The sequence below is a fragment of the Homalodisca vitripennis genome, chromosome 2 (assembly GCF_021130785.1).
Source record: "Homalodisca vitripennis isolate AUS2020 chromosome 2, UT_GWSS_2.1, whole genome shotgun sequence".
Classification (NCBI taxonomy): Eukaryota; Metazoa; Arthropoda; class Insecta; order Hemiptera; family Cicadellidae; genus Homalodisca; species Homalodisca vitripennis.
Genome location: NC_060208.1, coordinates 10,348,136 through 10,369,145, shown reverse-complemented (window position 1 = coordinate 10,369,145; position 21,010 = coordinate 10,348,136). Strand labels below are relative to the sequence as shown.

General features: G+C 34.0%; 1 protein-coding gene across 2 annotated transcripts in view; it reads right to left on the bottom strand.

The window, feature by feature from the left end:
* Nucleotides 1-19,686, bottom strand: part of LOC124353537 — a 39,230-nt gene extending 19,544 nt beyond the window's left edge. The window contains exons 1-7 of one of the 2 annotated variants that reach the window (XM_046803422.1): nt 19,543-19,686; nt 19,035-19,119; nt 6,172-10,129; nt 3,944-4,098; nt 2,506-2,678; nt 1,351-1,561; nt 1,101-1,244 (exon numbers count right to left, since the gene is read on the bottom strand). In XM_046803422.1, the coding sequence (XP_046659378.1) occupies nt 1,101-1,244; nt 1,351-1,561; nt 2,506-2,678; nt 3,944-4,098; nt 6,172-9,901 (4,413 nt within the window). In that variant the 5' untranslated portion in view covers nt 9,902-10,129; nt 19,035-19,119; nt 19,543-19,686. The remainder of the gene's footprint in view (nt 1-1,100; nt 1,245-1,350; nt 1,562-2,505; nt 2,679-3,943; nt 4,099-6,171; nt 10,130-19,034; nt 19,120-19,542) is intronic. The other variant, XM_046803421.1, reaches the window with a different exon arrangement.
* Between the last annotated feature and the right edge of the window lie 1,324 nt (nt 19,687-21,010).

Here is a 21,010-nt window from a genome sequence, read left to right as displayed (position 1 = left end):
CAGAAGATATCTTAGATTCATTAAGTACAGTGAAGCTTTTAGGTGTAAATATTGATTCTAATCTGTCATGGAAAACTCATATAGCCTATATTTGTAAGAGATTGTCTAGAGTAATTTATTTACTTGCAAACCTTAAAAATAAAGTGTCTCCAAGATATTTAAGAATGGCCTATTTTTCATTTTTTGAAAGTATTATAAGATATTGTTTAATTGTGTGGGGTAATGGAATAGGCATTCAAAAGGTTCTTATTGTACAAAAAAAAGCTATACGAATCATAACTGGCTCTAATCCGCGTGATCACTATCAACCTCTTTTTAGGCAATTAAACATTTTAACTGTTGTAAATTTGTATATTTTTTATGTATTAATGGTAATAAAGAAAAATCTGCATCTTTATACACAAAGAAATGCCATACACTCTCATAATACACGAAACCAAGAAAGAATTGAGCTGCCTAGATTAAGACTTACAAAATCAATGAATTACCATAAAAACATGGGAATAAGGCTTTTCAATAAGTTACCAGTGTCTTGGAAAAATTTAAACCATCGTAAATTTTCAGAGAGATTACATGAATGGCTTGTAAATAATCCACTGTACAACCTAGAAGAATATTTTAAATTTAATTTTAACACTTAGTCTAGATTGTGTATAGGCTAGTGAGTACTATTGCTTAGTAGAATTAAGTTTTTAAAACACTCTTGTGACAAATTAGTCAACTAATAGTTTCTAGTATTGACAATGTCTATTGCTTGTTATGTGACTTGCCGAAGGATAAATAAATGTCTTTAATGTCTTTATAGTCTATTGCATCTATTTAATATGTTAGTAAAATTAAGAAGCATTTAGACAAATGTTTATTGTTAACAGCTGTTATTATTGCTAGATTTGTAAAACAGCTGTTATTTAACACACACTCTACGAGTGGTAAAGTGGCGACTGACGAGTGGTTGGTAAGGAATGTGGAGGGGGAAGAGAGTCCGCGCTTCTTTTCCCTCTCCACATCTTTCTCTCACTCCCCCCCTGCACTGTTCACTAACAGGTCACTTTCAAAGCGGCTCATCTATAGTAACGTGTGTAGACCCAGATCCCACTGACCTGCGAGGATTGCGAGGCTATGTCACCGACGACCGACAGCAGCTCCTTGTGGAAGTCGTCAGATTCCAGTATCCTGGTGACCAAGCCGTAACCGAGGGCTTCTGTGGCAGTCAGCTTGCGGCTGGCGAAAAACAGCTCACTCGTCTGTAACATCAACGTATCGATCAAAACCGTGCTAGACAGAACATTCTGGTATAGCTAAAGGGAAATATGAGAGACGCCAATGGATTACATGAGTTTCAACACTCACCGCAGCACAGCCGAGTAGGGTGGGCATCGTGAGTGTGGCTGCACCCTCAGGTATCTGGCCCAGTGAGGCGTACGGCGTGTGGAACGTCGCGCGTGAGCTCGACAGCACCATGTCAAACAGCGGCAACATTGTGACGCCCAATCCCACTGCAGGACCTTGCACTCCGGCCAGGACAGGTTTGGTGAAAATCGCCAGTGCTTTTATGAAGTCCCTAAGGAAGAAGTCACATTCCATTATTAAAAGAAAATGCTAACCGCTAGTTGTACAAAATACAACCATAATAACTAGTAACATTTTAGATTCGCCAATCTTATTTGGCAAATACTCTGCCTTAAAACATTTTAGCATTAAACTCATTAATTTTTTAACTTAAGAGACATCTCCTAATTTTGGAACTGATACAGTTCATTAACCATTTGACGGTTTGAATTGTATACATTTAAAAACTAATGTATACAAATAAATTAATATAGTAATCTCTATATTGAAGACTCACAACAACCAATATTTTGAAACTTTTATTCTGTAAGGTCTTTCAATAGCAAGGCAGTCTTTTTTTGTGAAGTCTCTAATTAAGATAGCCTTGATGTCAAAAGCTCATAGAATAAAAAGTTTTAAAATATTGGTTGTTGTGTATTTCTGGTATAGTGATTACAAAAAAAACCAGTATAACCTCCATCTTAACATATATTCATATAACATATATAACATTGCTTATTCCAACATATTAACCCTTTGAGTGCCAAGCACTTTTAAGGTGGTATCACTGTCAGTGCCAAGCGTTTATGATGTCACCTCTCTCAGTTCCAAACACTCCAGTTACAACAAATTTAAACCAAGTATTATTAATGCTTTTAAAACCCAAAAAAATGATTTTTTTATAAGTAAAACCTACTAAGAGCTGTGAATAATTAGTTATTTTCAATGGTTTAGAACCCTTTCTTTCATTTCTCCCACTCACGTTATGAGATATAATGACAGTTTAATGGATTCTTCATTTAAAATATAGTGAGCAAAATAGGTCACACTTTTAAACAGTTGAGTAAGTTACATTAATTTCAGTGTCACAGCATAGTGAGTAAATGGCTGACAAACAGAAAGTGCAAGAATGTGCCTAACAGACTATGATCTACACTAATCATCTGAGGAACTTACTTCACAGCCACTGCCAACTCCATGGCCACCTCCATCCGCTTCTCAATGGGCTGGACGAGGGAGGGAAAGTCCACCCCTTGACAGAAAGTGTCACCGTTGGATGTGATGAGCACTACGCGACAATTCTCGTCCAGGGCAAGTCCCTTCAGAACCGCAATCAGCTCTCTGAGCACCTGTCGGAGAATGTGGAGGTGATGATACAAGTATCGATAACAGACAACTGGAGTGTTCTCCAGTTGCGATGCAATTGAAAATTTCGGAGTTGCTTCCTTAAGAAATGTGTTCATTGATATAATTGTAGATAAAATGTTTATTGCGATACTTCATTCGCCAGTGTACATGACAATCTTGCTATTATACTGATTACTAACAAGGATCTAATTACAACTGTCCAAGCGCAAGAGTTTGCTAAAACAATTTGCCAAAAAATGTATTTTTTTATATATATTTTATAATTTTCAAATATAAAAAAGGACTATTCACACAAAAAATCTCTAAAGTTAGTCAATTTTTCACAAACAAAAATCTATTTCTCAACTGTTCTATATCATTTAACTCCCTATGTGGAAATCATATTCTACTAAATGATATTAACTTACATATTTTTAGATAAAAAATAGTATTATAAAAGTATCTGTAAATGATTTAATTCTAAATTTTGGTAAGACTTTTTTTCCAAAACATCACAAACATATAAAACCCCTAGCCTAACTTAAATTTGTTATTTTAAAGTTACATGATTCTGTCTTAAAAGTAGTCTCTACAGTTCGTGCAAAATATATTTTCTTAAAAAAAATACAACAGCAAATTTTAAATAATACAATAAAGCACACACAAAACCCATATTTACATGACATTACCGTTTTTCTAACTCTAAAACTGTAAATTTTGTACATTCTACCAGCTTCTTCTTACTGGAATTTAATACTGAATTTATAAACAAACACTCCAATAATTATTAAATTTTATTTTTGTGAGGCCTTTCGTGTTCAAGGAACACATCATCAGACCCACATAACTGAAATATGAGTAAATTGTTTGTTGTTTATTGTCACGTGTTTATTTTAATTGATCTAAAAGCTTTAAATTAATTTGTTGGTGACAGCCAACAATCTCACTCTCCCTACCACTCCATCCATCCATCCATCCATCCATCCATCCATCCATCCATCCATCCATCCATCCACCCCTATCCCTCTCCCCCCACTGGCATTATGCATGTGAACACTACTATTGGTCTTTTAAGCAATTCAATTGCCTCAGATGTACTAAGTGGAGACCCAAACTTGTACACATGGTTCTATGCTTGGTTAGTGTACAATCTTTGAGAATCACTGATGATGTATTTAAGAATAGGCCAAAAGCATAGGACATTGTAAAGTATTTAGTAATTTGAAAAGTAAATCACAAAATCAAATTTGACATATAATATTCTCACATTAGTGTTGAAGGTGTTTCTCAGTTTTGTGGAGACGGGCGCCATGATGATCTCCACCAGGTGATTGTGCCGCTTCAGCATAAACTCTTTGTAAACCACGGACGGTTTCTCACCCCATTCCCTGGTTGGAACAGTGGGTGTTGTTTTTCTGTAAACTGAAACAAGCCATGTGATTTTCAACAATACGAGAATTTGAAGTTCTGTCAATGTCAAAGGGTGTTCTAAACACTTTAATTTCCGTCATTTGATGAAAAATTGTTTGCATCTCATTTGGTGACGGACCTCTGAATTATAAAATTTTCACATTCAAGATTAAGTTTAAGATTTTTGAAAATTTTTAATATGAACTCTAGATTTACTAAAAAGAGTTGAATAGCCTTGGTACAAAACATAATTTACAGAGCTGCTAGAAGAAGACATTTAATGTATTTAAGTTTTTAAAGTTTTTTTAGAAAAACAATTGTATAATTTGAAATACATATTTAGAATGTTACAACTAAGTAAAAAAAGATTTTGTTATGAATATACAGGAGGTGAATTTTAACTGTGCCTCCATTAGTACATATTAAAACCAATTAAATTTACAGCAAAAACCTTACATTACGTACTTTTCAGAGACAAATAAAAATATGAATTAGATCTTCATTTTGGTATCATTTCCAATATGTACACTATTATATTACATATTAAAAATTTCATATTGAGACATTTTCCGTTAAACTTTCTTGCAAACTAAAATACAATATATTAAAACTAATTCATTCTTGACAATTTTACTGTTAATTTGCTCATTTAGTTCAGGAGCTTTAGTCTATCAGTTTTATAAATGCCTGTGTTTTACCACTTTCACATACCACTATGAAATTGTTTTACAATTTAATAACAGAAAATTAAGTTTTTGTTAAGTGAATAATTAGTATCATTTCTAAGAACAGTAATAAGACATTTGTATAATTGAGAATGCCATCATGTGCATAAAATTGCATACTAAGGATTACTAAGCACATAATGGTCACCACAGCCAATAAATACATAGTATTCAATTTTTTACATATATCTCAGTGATTATATCTACTCAAGTCTCCTTGTAAAGGCGATAGCAACAGCCTTGGGGGTATTATAAGGTTGGTCTTAGTGTTAACCCAGCCAAAAACGCTTCTGATATTTCAAAGTAATTCAAATTCATTAAGAGACTTTTTTAGCTGATGTTTCTGTCATTCCATGGTCTCCAAGTCACCTCATTAATTAATGTTGTTGATGATTTCTTTGTCATATTCTCAGCATTTCTCATACGTCTGTTTGACTAACATGCACCTGTAGCGGATATAAAAAAACCTGCTCGTTGAATATCTGATCAAACTTGTCAGCAACAAAAACTGAGAAATTTTACCACCCATAAGTCAAAGTGATAAAAATGCATTCAGGATTGGAATGCCAATAAGAGCTTCGAATTCAGACAATAATACATGTAATATTCATCAGAAATGGCAAGGTCAGATTTTAGTACTTTTGGGTACTCTTTGGGGGAAACCGTTCAGAACGTACCTATTCCATTGACATAAATGTCATATATGATCAATTTATCAACATCTCTTTCGATTTTTCTATGACCAAGTCATAGATTGTGGCACATATTCCTAATTAAGATGTAAGATGCTCTTTATTATTTCCTATCAGCTTCTTAACGAGCTATATATCTCTCACCAATACATAGTTCAAGAATTAAAACCATAACCAAGAATCTACGGTCTGATTGACATGTCACTGAGGTTATTAAATACGAACGGTCAATAGATTCACTAGGCCAATGCACTGGCACCAATATTAGTCATAAGCCTAGCCATTGGATCGTGCTGTTAACACACATTCTAGCGAGACACCTGTGTTTTATTTCTTCTGTGATTAGAACTAAATACATGTTACTGATACATAAAAGCAGACTTGCATGTATTAGTACATACAGAAAAAATACTGTACAAATAATCACTACTATAACAATGTAACTTTTCTACTCTAGCAAAAAAGAATATAGTATGTTGTAACTTCACGTTACTCTTTATTTGAATTAAAATATGTTTAAAAATGACTTTGTTGAAAAGACTAAGAAAACACGCCATGCTAAGACTTTAAGGATAATAATACATACACAATATGTTCAAGAGGCCAAATCCAACTACCCGTAGAAAACTTAATGACAGCTCTACAAGTGTTAACATTTTTAAACTTACCTGATATTTTTTCAGTTGCCATCTTTGCAGGTTTAGTTTTTGAATTGGTTGCCGAAGTCTTTGATGCCAGTTTCTTTGGTGTTCCACTCGGGGTACTTTTGTTATTGGAGTCAGTTTCTTTGGTAAATCCTTCAACAGCAGCCGCCAAAGTAGAGTTTAAATCTGCACGTTTCCTCTTCAGCCATGGCTGCGGCGGTAACACCAATTCCCTTCTCGGTCTACCTGTCGGCAGCCTCACATTGTTCAGATCCAATTTTATTTGACCTTTAGACTTACACTTTGCACTGTTTGAAATTTGCTTTTCAACTTTCTTATTCGTTTCCTGAAGGGTTTCTTGGGTTAAGCTCAGTTCTTTACCCTTTTCTAGAAGAGACTTTTCCACCCTCTCAGACCTCTTCACACCAACAACTTCGGGGGTTTGTTGGGGTTTCATTAATTTACCATGTTTGCTGGCACTTGGCAACACTGCATCACCCTGACCCACTTCTGTCACCTGACGTTCCGGGGAGGCCAAACTAATCCTCTCACTGTCAACACTGAGTCTTCGGGGACTGTTGCTACGACTGGAGTAGTTACTGCTGGAGGAATGTCGTCTGATTATTCTGGACGCTTCTGCTGGAACGATTTTCGCTGGAAACGGAAAAGGTTCATTTGGGGGGGAGGACATTGATTGATGAGAGTCACGAGAATCTACAGACATCTTCCGTAAAGAAACTTCACTGTTTTCCTCATTTTCATCCTCTTTCGCAGCTTGACCTCGCAATGACACTCTCCCTGTTGGTTGAGGTGGACTAACTGTCAACCTGAGGACAGCCGACTTCACTAGCTTTGTTTTCAGTTGCAAATCCTTCTTTTTTCTTCGATATGATGGTAACATACTTCTCTTAGGTTCGCTTCCAGTTGTTCTCTTTTGCTCAACAGAGTACAGCATGTTTATGGCTCCTTCGTCACCTAGAAGCTGTTCTATTTCTCTCATCTTTTTTGTTTTTACTGGTTTCTCTATTTTACTAGACGATTCATTTTCTTTTAAATCAGGTGTGTCAGGTTGTTTATCTACTTCATTCTTAGACAGATTCTGTCTTGGTCTTTTGCTCCAAAGTAACTCTTCATTAAAGAACTCATCCTTGGGTTTTTTATCAGGTTTTTTCTTTGGTGGCCTACCTCTTTTCTTAAGTGGTTGATTTTTTTGTAACATGTTGGCAAAATGTTTTTGTCTTTTACGCTTTAGTTCTTCTTGTCGTTTTCTGGGATTTGTAGCCTTGAAAATTTTATTTTTTGACGTATCCATCTCGTTTTCAGGACCTTCCAAATCATCAACACCATTTAGCAATACTTCCATAGGCACTTCTCGAGGGGGGGTTTCAGCGTTTCTTGACAATCTTTTGTTAGAATATTGTTTTAATGATTTTCCATCTTTTGGCTGATCCCCAGTCAACTCTTGACCTTCTACTGTCAAAATTTCAGTTATCTGACTCGGATCCGCTGTCACTGTCTCACTGCTTACTCTGTCCATTTTAGCTTTTTTCAATGATTTTACTGAATCTTCATTGCTCTTTCTCTTACCCATGTTACTTTGGTTTCTTGAATTAAGATTATTATTGTGTTCATGATGTTTTCTTGGTGTTTCTTGTTCAGTTTTAGCCATCTTCTTAACATAATTAGGACCAAAAACTACTTTCTTTTTACGTTTATCATGTTCATTTTTGAAACCTTCCAATTGTTTTAAGGCAAGTTCTTTTTCCAATTCCGGATGAAGTTTGATTAAAGGTGATGACCGAGAAGACTTTAAATCCTTTATTTTGATAGGTTTTTTATCTAATGCTATACTTTCATCAATGTTCTGTTTTTTATCAACTACAGGGGTTTCAACAATATTAGGTACATCATCGGGATCATCTTCAAGAATTTTAAGTAATTCATATTTGTCAGAAATTGCATTTTTCTTTTGTGTTGGTGTTGACTGAACCTTTTGCATTGGCGTTGATACTCCATCACTTGATTTGGCCACAGGATCTTTCAAAACAGAAGTGTCATCTTTTTTGGAAAGATTGGTTGTTTCTTCTCCAGAACTTTTCTCCGCTTCTACACAAGGAGTCTTTTCAGGAGAGACAATACGGGTGGCCAATCTATGTGCCAATTTCATGGCAAAAATTACATCTCCTCCACCCTGAGAAGTATAAGGACACTTCTGCAAAGATCTCTCCATAATCTCTTTTGCTATTTCATCTTTTGTAATTATGGAGCTTGTTATATGCTTGTAATGAGATTTTACACATTTAGTTCCCAACCTCGGTGTGTCACCACTTACCAATATACATTGGACCATATCGTGGGTTGATTTCAAATTACTCGGTATTTTATGACCTGGTGGTAGTTCAGGTTTCATCTGGGTGGAATCTGATGTAGATGCTTGTTCAAGACAAGATGAGGTGTCTGTTGGTTGATCAAAGTCTGATGTAGGCGTTTGTCCGGGACAAGATGAAGTGTTCTCTGGTTGATCAAGATCTGACGTAGTAGTCTGTTCAGGGCATGATAATTTTTCTACCAGTGTATCTAATTGTACTGGTTGAAGAGTTGCTAAAACGGGTGTCTCAGACTGTGATTCAGTGACAGTAACTGAATCAGTTAAAAGTGGAACTCCATCTTGGTCTAAATCACTTAGCTGTAGTTCAATTTGATTAGACTCAATGGGGTTCCTGAAAGATGTTCCACCAGCTAGCTCCAACAGGGTTAAAGCAGTGTTAGTGCTATCAACATACTCACTGTCATCTAATTTCTCTTCATCACATTCTATTTCAGAAGGTATTTTAATTATCTGTCCATGAACTAGTGCTTCTTGGAGAACAGGTTTTTTCCTGACATCATTTATACTCTCATCAAAACACTTTTCATAACCAATCATATTTTGTTCACTTACTTCTTCAATTTGTATCTCTGAATTCGGTCCAATTTCGACTTGTTCAAGTGGTTCTTGCTTATCTAAGAATACTTCTGAAGAATGTTCCTTTTCAAATATGATATCACAATTTTCAACTTCAAGATTAGATTTTTTGGGCAAAATTTGAACTGCATTTAAATGATCTGAATTATTAAAATTATCTGCATCATTTAAGTTATCTGCATCATTTAAATTATCTGTAGATTGTTTTGAATGTTCTTTTGTCTGTTCCTCTTGAATATCAGTATATTTATCATCATCAATATAGAGAGTCCCCTCTTCTTGCTCATCATCTTGTTCATTGTCTATTTGCTGATTATCTTCATCTAAATCATCTAAGGTGACTGAACTCAGTTCACTCCTATTATGAACATCAGTCACACTTATCTCCTCAACATCAACATCTTCTTCCTCATCTTTTAGTTTACAATCCAAAAAATCATCATCATTAATGATCTCATCTGAGGATTCAATGGCACTCTGTTCTGTTGATGCACCATTTAACTGAATTCCTGTATCTGGTGCAGAATCCATTGTTTCTGAATGTGTGTCGTCTTTCTTTGTAAACGATATCTCCAATTCCCCTGTATTACTATTTGTAGACAGTACTGCAATAGTTCCAGTATTTTTCACCTCCGCGGTTAGATCTATCAGCTCTATTCCTGGAGGATCATTAACACACTCCTCTGTTGAAGGGCATGGATCTAGAATTAAGAAAGTTTCAGACCCGTCTTGATTCTTTGTATGAGGTGCAATCAGTATAACATCACCCTCCTCAATCTCACTTGACATTTTGTGTCACTAAAAACGTCTATTGAGTTTTCATTCACCATACTTCCTGAATAAAAATTATCTCGAACAAAGTAAAAAACACCCTAGTAGGGTTGCCATTTCAAAAATCGGTTTGTCACTTTAAAATTATAATAAAGAAAAATTCAATTTCTAAATCAAAATAAAAGATGCCACTGTCATATACTTTTCATTTTCACGCATATGGCTTCTTTGGCTTCATTCTTCAACCTGGAAAATTCACTCAATTAGACATTGCACAATAAATCTTAATACCTACATTGTTAGCCATAATACAGTTTTACATTTATAAAATCAATGAAGCTCATTAAATAGTTAAAATGTTTTTTGTCAAAACTTATACTTTTGATAAATTAGGAGCTACTTGTATCTATATTTTACTGCTTGTTTAATGCACTAAATGTAGGAAAATTAGCTTGAGGGAATGCAACCCCAAAATAATAAAAACATTTGAAGATAATGATATTAAAATAAAGTAATAAAATTAGGAAAATTGAAACCTTCTTTAGTAACGTTCTTACAAATATTATCAGCTGATAGATACCAAATACTTGTGCGTGTTCAATGTTCATATTAACTTACTAGAAAAACAAGATTTTGATTACATGAACACTATTATTTTTCTATTCCAGTCCATTCAGTGCAAGTTAAAAACAAGTAGATACCTATGCTACACAATGTACGTAAAATAAACATTTTGTAATCTGATCTTAGTTCTCTTAGCTTTAATTTGGATAACTTATCATACGGAAGAAAAGAAGGCAAAGGTTTTTTTAACTAAGTTATAACATTTACATAAAGTGAAACAAGACATTTTAAAATAAAAATCATACTTCTCTGACCAAAGTATCAAAGTAAAAAAAAGGGGGGAAATGGTTTCAAATATAAAATTACAGTAGACATTTTAATCAAGTAAGTTTGTAACTAGTCTGCTATCTGTAAACAATTACACATTAAATGAAAAGACCAATGCTTTCCAGTTTGTAAATCAGTACCTATTAAGTCTATAATTTTATATACCATAGCATTACAGAATATGATGTATTAAAATGAATGAATTGAATTTTTCAATGTGAAGATATACCTGGGGTTTTCTAACAAGAATGAAAAGGTTTTATTATCTTATACTCAAATGCTATATATGTAAAGAGCAGTTTGAGTTTAGACCGGGGTGTAATATGATTAAAGCAGTGGAGTCAGCCTTCTCAAATGTTTTTGGATAAAGAACGAAATGGTTTGCTCAATTTTATTAACATATTTATCAAAATCAATTGATTATAGTATGCTGTATAGGCTTTGTAACATACTCCTAAAACTGGATGGTTATGGTATTCCATAAAAGAAAAGAAAATTCCAGCTTGTACAACTTGTTCTGAAAGGTATAAGTATAAAACATTCCAATGCAGTCAAGTATCTAGTAGTCCTGGATAAAAGGCTAACATGGAGCCCACATATCGAAAATATATTATCCAAAGCGACAAAGGCCCTCATGGCTTGTAAAAGACTTTTTGGACTGAAACCAACATGATTTATTGGATTTACAAAGCCATTATAAAAACCAATGGTCACATATGCTGCTTTAGTGTGGTGGCCGAAAGTAAATAAAAAAAAACAGCTGCCAAGAGACAACAGTCTTCAAAGGTTAGCTTGGCGTAAGCATCACAGGGCCAATGAGCTCCTACCAAACTCTTGTACTTAAAGCGGTTCTGAGATACACTCCTCTGGAGCTGGAGGTGAAGAAGACAGCCGCATTACGTGCAATGAAGCTTCTGAGTAAAAAAGATATTCAAGCCTACCTCCTCAGAAGGGCACTTGAAAATAACTCAGAATTTCCTGAGGCTTAAATACCTACGTATCAGAAAGTATGGTATCTCCTTTGAAAACCCATACCTAGACTCTATTGAAGATAGGGAAAAATGGAGAAATGAGGCCTACCCTACTAAAGGAGTCCAGAATTTTGACACAGATGACCACGCCTTGGATCTACAGTAGGATTTGGTGATATGGACCAGGCGCAAACTTAGCAGTGCCTCTGGGAAAAAATGCCACCGTCTTCCAAGCGGAAGTCATGGCAATAGAATCATGTGCCAGAAGACATACAAACGAGGCCAAAATGAGCAGAATACTTATCATCTCTGATAACCAGACTGCACTAATGGCACTTGACGCCTGCTTGTTTGATTCAAAAGCAGCATGGGAATGTAAACATTTTCTAGTGGAACTCACAAAGAAGAACAGAGTTACACTCGGTTGGATGCCAGGCCATTAGGGCATTCATGAAAACGAAAAAGCAGATACCATTGCCAAAATAGGTACAGAATCCATTTGGTAGGGCCTGAGCCAGGCTGTAGAGTAGCTTTCTCCTACAGCAAACCTCTAGTAACAGACTGGGAAAAGAGGATTAAATCCTTAAACTGGAGTAGAGCCTAATGTAAAATGTTTATCCCTCCTTATGCTCAAGGGTGGGTAGCTCTCCTAGAACAAAGTAAGGAACTTCTATTGTTGTAGTTATTATACTGCAACCAACCCTTACAACATGCTTCAAAATGATTTCAGTTTTCAAGGTATATGGGTCAATCCACATCACATCACCCAATATTTTAATGAAGAATCACCCACCATCTCTGATTTCGATAAAACATTGCACATTTGCTTATACTTATGCCCTAAGAAGACCTGTCAAGTTTCATTTTTCTATCATTTATACTTTTTTTGAATAGAACTTTAAAAATATCAATATTATGGTAATTTGCTTCCACAGAATTGCTTGCAGGAAATGATTAATATATACAAAAGTTATCATTTTTCAGGTATTAATAAAGATTTTGATCTGAAACATTATCTCCCGGTTTAATGGAAGTATACAGTCTACAAAAAATTTAGAAAAATCATATTGCATGACTTTATTATGATTTGCGAAACTAAAACAAGGTTTTACAAAAAACGCTTATAACTTTTTTCTCTAAATATCTGGGGAGCTGGTAAAGGTATCAAATAAAACCTAATAGAATGTGTTTTTTATTGATATAAAAAACAAAGTGGCTTTTAGTTTGTTCAATCTTAATCATAAACAATGCCATTTGTAACAAAATTATAAAACTAGCTCATAATGAATTGGATTGTTATAAATTTGAATATTATTTAAGTTTACATTATATGCTGGTATACAGCAAAAATAGGTTTCCTGCTATGTTTAAAAAACAAAGAAAAAATAGGTACATTGTGTCAAATTTTAGCTCTTTCAGCGGAGAACATTTTGAGTTTTTGTATCAGCCACAAACACACAACATATATACACTCACACACACATATATATATATATATATATATATATATATATTTATTTATGGTTCTGTGTTTATATTACTATATAATGGAACACAGAACCTACAAACTGACATGTCGTTAATTGTTCATAATTTAAAATGCCACATATTTTTGAATTTCTACAGTTTTTATAAAAGGTAAATATGGGTATGTTTCTAATTAATCACCTTAAGTACAGAAACTTAATTCTGTCATTCTTTTACATTTTATGAAAAATTTATTATTTTATAAACAATACCTCCAAAGGAAGCTGAACAGCAATAGCTGTATGCCTGTAGCAACTAGCTCTGCATGCACAGACATGAAAACTGCTGGCAGGGACATGCACCAAACAGATAATTTGGCATTCAGTGTTCAGTTGCTCTCAGTCTTTCTGTGGAGCTGGTCTTGTTAATTTTTTTTAATTAAGCAGTCAAGTGTTTTGTTTAATTAAATAGTGTTGAGTACAACTTTTTTGCAGTTATTTAAATTTTAGTTTTTAGTTAAAGCGTTGTGGGTAATCTTAACCCTTTAAGCGCCATGAAAAACGGACCTGATCTTTGATTAAGTTACAATTTTTTTTTAATTTCCAATGTGTAAAGTCAAATTTATTTTTGTTTCTGTATGTCAAAATAGAGTTATTTAACGGTAAATAAAATTTGTTTAGCAATTTTTGGATTTCCTAGGCTAATTTTTAACTTTTGAGAATATTGTAGAATAATAGCAGTATATGTAGTTGTCACTAATTTTTTTATCATTTATTCAGTAAGTAGGGGAATGAAACACACTTTTGCAGATAAACATATACTATATTACAAACTAATAAAATTAGCAAAATACAAAAGTAGACAAAGAGTGATTTATTTGGTGGCGGGCTGTCACAACTGGCATTCCGCGCGTCTCCCGCAAGCCACTGTTATTGCGTGGACTTCGAACCTTCTTATCGCTCGGCAACCTGTAGGACAGCCTTGCGGGGCTTGAATTATGTTTCTTGCTTTCTGAGAACATCCTTATGACCGTAGTAAAATATGAAAAAGTTTGGGGTTGACCAAGTAATTGCTCAGAATTACCAAATCTTCAAATTCCGAATCGTCTGGATTCGCCATTGACACGATTAATGGTAAAAAAAACACTAAATAAACACTGGACACTGCTGTATATAATATTAATAATTTACTTTAAAAAGAATAGGACACAACAGAAAAATAGCGATAACCGAAATACACGTGCGTGTACCGGATGCTTCTCACTAACTAACTGGCTAGATGCCTTGACGGGAGCTCCCGTCAATGACTTTGTGAAAGGCGCGGGGCCACGCCCGCTAGACAGTGTTTGGGCAATTAGAAGCCACTGCCACTCCCATTGTAATAGAATTCGAGGCAGGGCAACCCGTCTGTATGTCGCATGACTACTAGAACCATCTAGCGGCAAAATATTCAACTAACACAGCAATAAGAAAATAAAGAATGCAAAAACGCGGATCCACGACAATAACGTTTTGGGCTTGTAGTGGCCCTCCGCGGATCCGCGTCAATAACGCTGGAAAGGTTAAGTGTCCAAAAACATACTATAAAACTATACACCTAACGGTATAAGTAACTATATTTGTATTTAATTTAAAATGTATATTGAAACTTGAAATTGCACTGTGTTTTTGTGTCACAATAGACAAATTGAATGCATGTAGGCTACTTTTGGAATATTGCAAGAGAACCCATGCCACTGACGTACACATCACCAAGAAATCTTAAAAACTTAATCACAGTTACTATTATTTAAAGATTTTTGAAAGCCATCAAAGGACTTTCAGTGACCCTTACAAAAGGCACAAAAATTGTCTGTCAAATTTTTGAGGCCAGTAAGTTTGACGTTGGTGAAATCATTAGTAGGTAGAGGAATTAATATAAAAAAGGACAAAAATTATGCCCAACATGTCTTAACTTATTGGGGAAAAAAACTGAGGATTATGACAAAAGCAGAAGTAACAAAGAAGATCCAGATGTGGAATTTACTGCAGTACAAATTTAAAAGCAAAGTATTAGTGCTAATAAAACACTAAAATTTAATGGATGCTCTCCATTAAAGCCTCATATGGCAAACGAAAATTGGAAAAAGTAAATCGTGTTTTGAAAGAAACAGTATACCTTGCATTAGATTACGGTGTTTAAGAGTTTGACAATGCTGAGGATAATGTTAATATGGATGCAGAAATGATTAAGAAGGGACAAGATTTTAATTCCATGAAAATGTTAATTAAAGAAAAAGTGGCTGATGTAAGTAGACCTAAGAAAATTCAAATGTTAACGCTAACTCCGTCCTCTTGGTCTAAAGAAAAAATCATGTCTGAATTTAATGTCACTGAACATATAGTTCGTCGAAAGAAGAACACAGTTTTCAAGAAAACTGAAAGATGAAAAGGGCATTTTATTTATTCCAGAACCAAAAAAGGTCAAAGAATCTCTGATGACATTGTAAAGCTTATTACTGATTGTTATTAAAGTGATGAATTTAGTCACATGTTAACAGGAGCAAAGAACAAAGTTAGTATTAAAAGAAAAGTGGGTACTTTGGGATTATACCGACCACACCCAGACATGAATCGTTATTTCACATTTTGCTTCTACTGATTACTAGATTAGCGTAGAACAATATTTCGTCAATATAAAACAGGAATTGTCTTATCGCAAACCCCTCCCCATCATCAGACAGAGGTCAAAGTCGAGCGGTCTAGTAGATAGCGGTCTTGTTTTTATTCTTGATCACACTCCGCCACCCAAAATGCGAGTGCCTCCGGCTGCCAGGTGCTGCCGAAGCCTGCGCTGATGTCAACGAAAGAAAAACATCCCTCGAGATAGTACCTATCAGTAAAATACCAAATTCTAGAGGGGCTGATCAGAAATATAAATTGAATTGTAATGGAAAGGCAATTATGTACCGTGCAAAAATTTAAATAATCATGTGATGCCGCGCGGCCTGCCGTAATCTGGATTCTCGAGAAAGATAAGATAACGGCGACAACAATACCTGGAAATGCTTGTAAGTTTGTAATTAAAAAGTTGTTTTTTTCGTTCTATCATGTTTGTTTCTATAAATTTATATTTTTGTGTTCTTCATACTGGTGTGGTCGGTATAATCCCAAAGTACCAAAAAGTGTATATGCAAAAATAAAGATTTATCCTTTGCAACCTAAGGAAACTGTAATCTTGTTTTAAATGGGAACATCCTAACGTTAAGACATGTTTTTCTAAATTTTGTACACTTAGACCAAAGTGGTGTACAGTACTCTTGCTGATTCTGCACGGATATCATTCAGTGTGTGTTTGCAGTACCCACCAGAATAAGACATGTTTTTCTAAATTTTGTACACTTAGACCAAAGTGGTGTACTCTTGCTGATTCTGCACGGATATCATTCAGTGTGTGTTTGCAGTACCCACCAGAATAAGACATGTTTTTCTAAATTTTGTACACTTAGACCAAAGTGGTGTACTCTTGCTGATTCTGCACGGATATCATTCAGTGTGTGTTTGGAGTACCCACCAGAATGTAAAACTTCTTTTAGATGCTATTAAAATTGAGGAAACATATAAAGACCTGATCAAATTCCTTGTATGTAACTCAGAAAACTCTATATTATGTATGCTACGTCACTGTGATAGGTGTCCAACGGATGAAAATTGTCTGAAATTTTAAAGCAAAAGTTGGTCTACTTAGATGATGATGACAATGAGTATAGCCAGTGAATGAACACGGACCGCCCGAATCTGGTAAAACAATCGGTAAGTGTTGAAGAACACATTACTCTGTTGGTTAAAACATTATAGGCACTAATTCCACACTCATCAAGCAAAATCCCTTAAAACCACAACAGAAAATCTAACATCCGATAAAGCAATCTTGCTTATGGATTTGCAGAAAACTATACTTTTGTAATACAAAATGAAATTCAGAGTTACCATTGGTCAAGGAGTAGCTGTACTATTCATCCAGTTTGTATATATGTATATATATATATATATATATATATATATATATATATATATATATATATGATTATTGAGGAAAATGAATAAAAAATATTGAACCACTGCTTTATAAGTGATGACATTGAGCATGATGTAGGATTTTTGTATGCTGTTCAGATAAATATAATGGCATGGTTGAACCAACAATACACACAAGTACAGAAAGTGCACTATTTCACAGATGGATGTGCGCATAAGACAAGACCGGGAAAAGCGTTTAAAACTTGTGTGAACACAATACTGATTTTTCTGTTGATGCTGAACATTCCTTTTTTGCTACTAGCCACGGAAAATCTGTTTGTGATGAATTGGAAGGAACTGTGAAGCGTACATTAAGAAAAGCTAGTCTTCAACTGATGAACAAATAAACACTGCTTCTGGTGTTTACAATTTTTTAAAGGCAAATATAGACAATATTACTTTTCACTTTTTGGATAAAACTGATGCTGACTTGCTAAGAAATAAACTAGAGGACAGATTTAGTACAACATGCACGATACCTGGCACGAGGACTTTTCATAATTACAAAAATGTATATCGGTTTTTTTCATTTAGCGAAGATGTCCCAAAATATACAAGCATTCGTCCTCAAGAAAACTCTTTTGTAGACGCGGTTTATAATGACAGGTGGTATTTTGCACTTGTCAAAAATATCTGTGACAAAGAAGATGTTGAACTTCTCTTCCATCACCCCCCTGGAGCAGCAGTGTTGTTCTTTTGGCCACAAAGAGAAGACTGTTACTTTGTGCCTTTGGATAATATTTTATGTATTGTCAGTACAGCCAAGTCAAACAGTTCTGGAAGAACATATTATTTTTTTGAAAATTATGTCCAATTGACAGAATTAAATTTCTTTAGGTGGATTAAGTATGTAGAAGCTAGATATTAGATGGAATATTACATCTTAAAGAGGTTGTTACTTAAAAAACATTTATTTAAAACCATGTACATGTAAGTTAAGTTGAACAAATATTGTAAGTCCTAATATTTAACTTTAATTAAGCCGTATTAATGATGTTATTATTTAAGACTGAACACACTAAAGAGCCACTTTATTTTTTATGTCAACAAAAAGCACGTACTCTTACCTTTTATTTGATACCTTTACCAGCATCCCAGCTGTTTGGAGGAAAAAGTTACCAGCATTTTTCTAAACCCTTGTTAAGTTTAGAAAATTATAATATTGTCATGCTATACGGTTTTTATAATTTTTTAACTATGGATACTTAAATGAATGCTTTTTTGTAAACTGAATACTTCCATTAAACTGGGAGAAACAGTTTCAGATCAAAATCTTTCTTAATATACCTGAAATATAACTTTTGAATATATTATGGTACTCATTTTCCACAAGCGATTCTGTAAAACCAAATTATCAAAATATTGATATTTTAAAAATTCTATATAAAATGTATAAATCCTACAACAATAAAACTTTACAGGTCCTCTTAGAGAATAAATATAAGCAAATGTGCAAATTGTCATGTAAATATAAAATAGGATTGACATGACCTGGGTGATTTGATATAGAATGATCCATATTTAACTTAAATTGCTCTTTAAAAAATTAGCTTGCACCATCATTACAAAAGCAATTATTTAGTTGATTTCTAGTAGCATTTATCCATAAATTATTATTGTTTTGGACATCTGTAGAATGTAGAATACATTTAATTTAGTGAAGCTTTCACACAGGTTTGGTTGGAATTAATTTAAACCCAAATCCTTGATTATATACTGATCCCCAAAGTAAAATCTACTACTACTCTTCTGTTCTTGACTTACAAAATTATCTAGAAGATTTATCTATTAAAAACTAGGCTAATTTGGCCTGGTTATAGTGCCCTTACTGGAACAATCAGACTGGAGCCTGCAACAGGCCATATCAGAATTAGAACTTTCAAATTTGTAATATTAATTTCACAATATTTCATACATTATTTTAAGTTTATAATCATGCAAATATCCTAAGTGGGCTACTCAAGAATTATGTTTGCTACATAGTATAGGCCTACCTAAATAGTCAGCATTCTTGTTTTCAAGGTAGGTTAAAGTCTAATAAATTGCAACTTACCTTGCTAATTATAGAGTAACTTTGATGTAAGTAATAGCAAAAATTTGAGCTCAATATGTACACTAAGATAAGACTGAACTAGTAAACTTTTAGCCCCTGCATTAGACGTATTTAGGCAAACAAAGTGACATGGAAGCAAAGCGAATGCTCGGGCCTTGATAAAAACGGAGCAAGATAATAACTCTAGAAATTACACATAAACAATGTAAAATATCGTACCTTTGTTGGATTTCCTAATAATTGGGCAGAACGGAAAATAGTTAAATCTTACGTAATACTAGTTTCATCAACAATTTGACCATAAAAACTTCACAAACATTAATCATAACAATCCACACAACTTACTCGGTCTTCACCACTTCAACAACTTTTTTTCAATAATGGTCAGGCGCATGCGCAAATTGAAACTGATCTCAAACCAGAGAAATGTTTTGGCTTATGGTAGCATTGTAATTGAGACAGCAAAGCCAGTAGAGAGAATGATAAGAACATATTGTTGATACATATAAATAGTAATATTAATATATTATTAAAATTAATTGTATTGTGTATTATGTTACATATTACTGTGATGCCGAATTTATTTTGTTTTATCTCAACGGCAAAACCATTATATATACAAACAAACAATCAGGAGATGACAAGATAATTACCAGTTATGCAAGCTAACAATAAAGTCAGTCTTTTTTGCGTCAAAAGCAAGTTGCGACTCATACAGTTGAAGTCAAATTGCAAATAGGCCTAACAAAACAAATACTAGTTACGTCTTTACTGGTACATCTTCACTTAAAGTTAAAACAGTGTTCAAGTAATAAAATCCATTATTTACAGAAAATTAAAAAAAAATCAACAAATTGTATCACAACAAAGCCAAGTACACAATTAAAGCTAGTCAATATTTAAAAGAAAACTCTAATTATCACTTGAAGTTCCATTTAATGGATAATGATGATAAAAAGTACAAATTTAAATCCATTATATACAAAATATGCTAAAATTTAAATATTAATATCACATATAAGGCAAGGTCATAAATTAAAGCTAATGTCAATGTTTGAAAGATCCAGAACCTCACTTACACTGTAAAAGTAGCCAACTGTATAATTTGGTTTTAAAACGTTTAAAATCAACATCACAAGCATTTCTATGAAGTATATTGAACATACTTAAGCCTACGTAAGAATAAGAGTTTTGAGTCTTGCTAAGCCTAACATGAGGTAAATCATGAGGTATATCTCTGTATCTGGTGTTGTAGTTGTCAATTTTATTCATAAACAAGGAAAAATCAATCATCAGCTTAACTGTAACTAAACAATAAAATATGTACAAATAAAAAACTGTAGGTATTTGTTCACTTATAAAAATGGTCTGCAACTAGCTCTATAATTAGAGTAAGTAATTATCCTGATATCTTTTTCCTGGAGTAACAGAATGTTTTTGTACTGGTAGTACTACCGCAGAGTAGTATACCATAATAGATCACACAATTAATAAGGGAAAATACATCATCCTCAAATACATTTTTGGGATACACTTTTACAAATAGCGAGACAAGTACATTACCCTTGAAAGCCTGCTACACATCCCCCTGAATGTGGGGACTCCATGAGAATTTTGAATCAATGTTGAATCCTAACAGTCTGACATTATCGCTAAAGCTTACCTCTTGTGAAACTAGTTCTAGAGT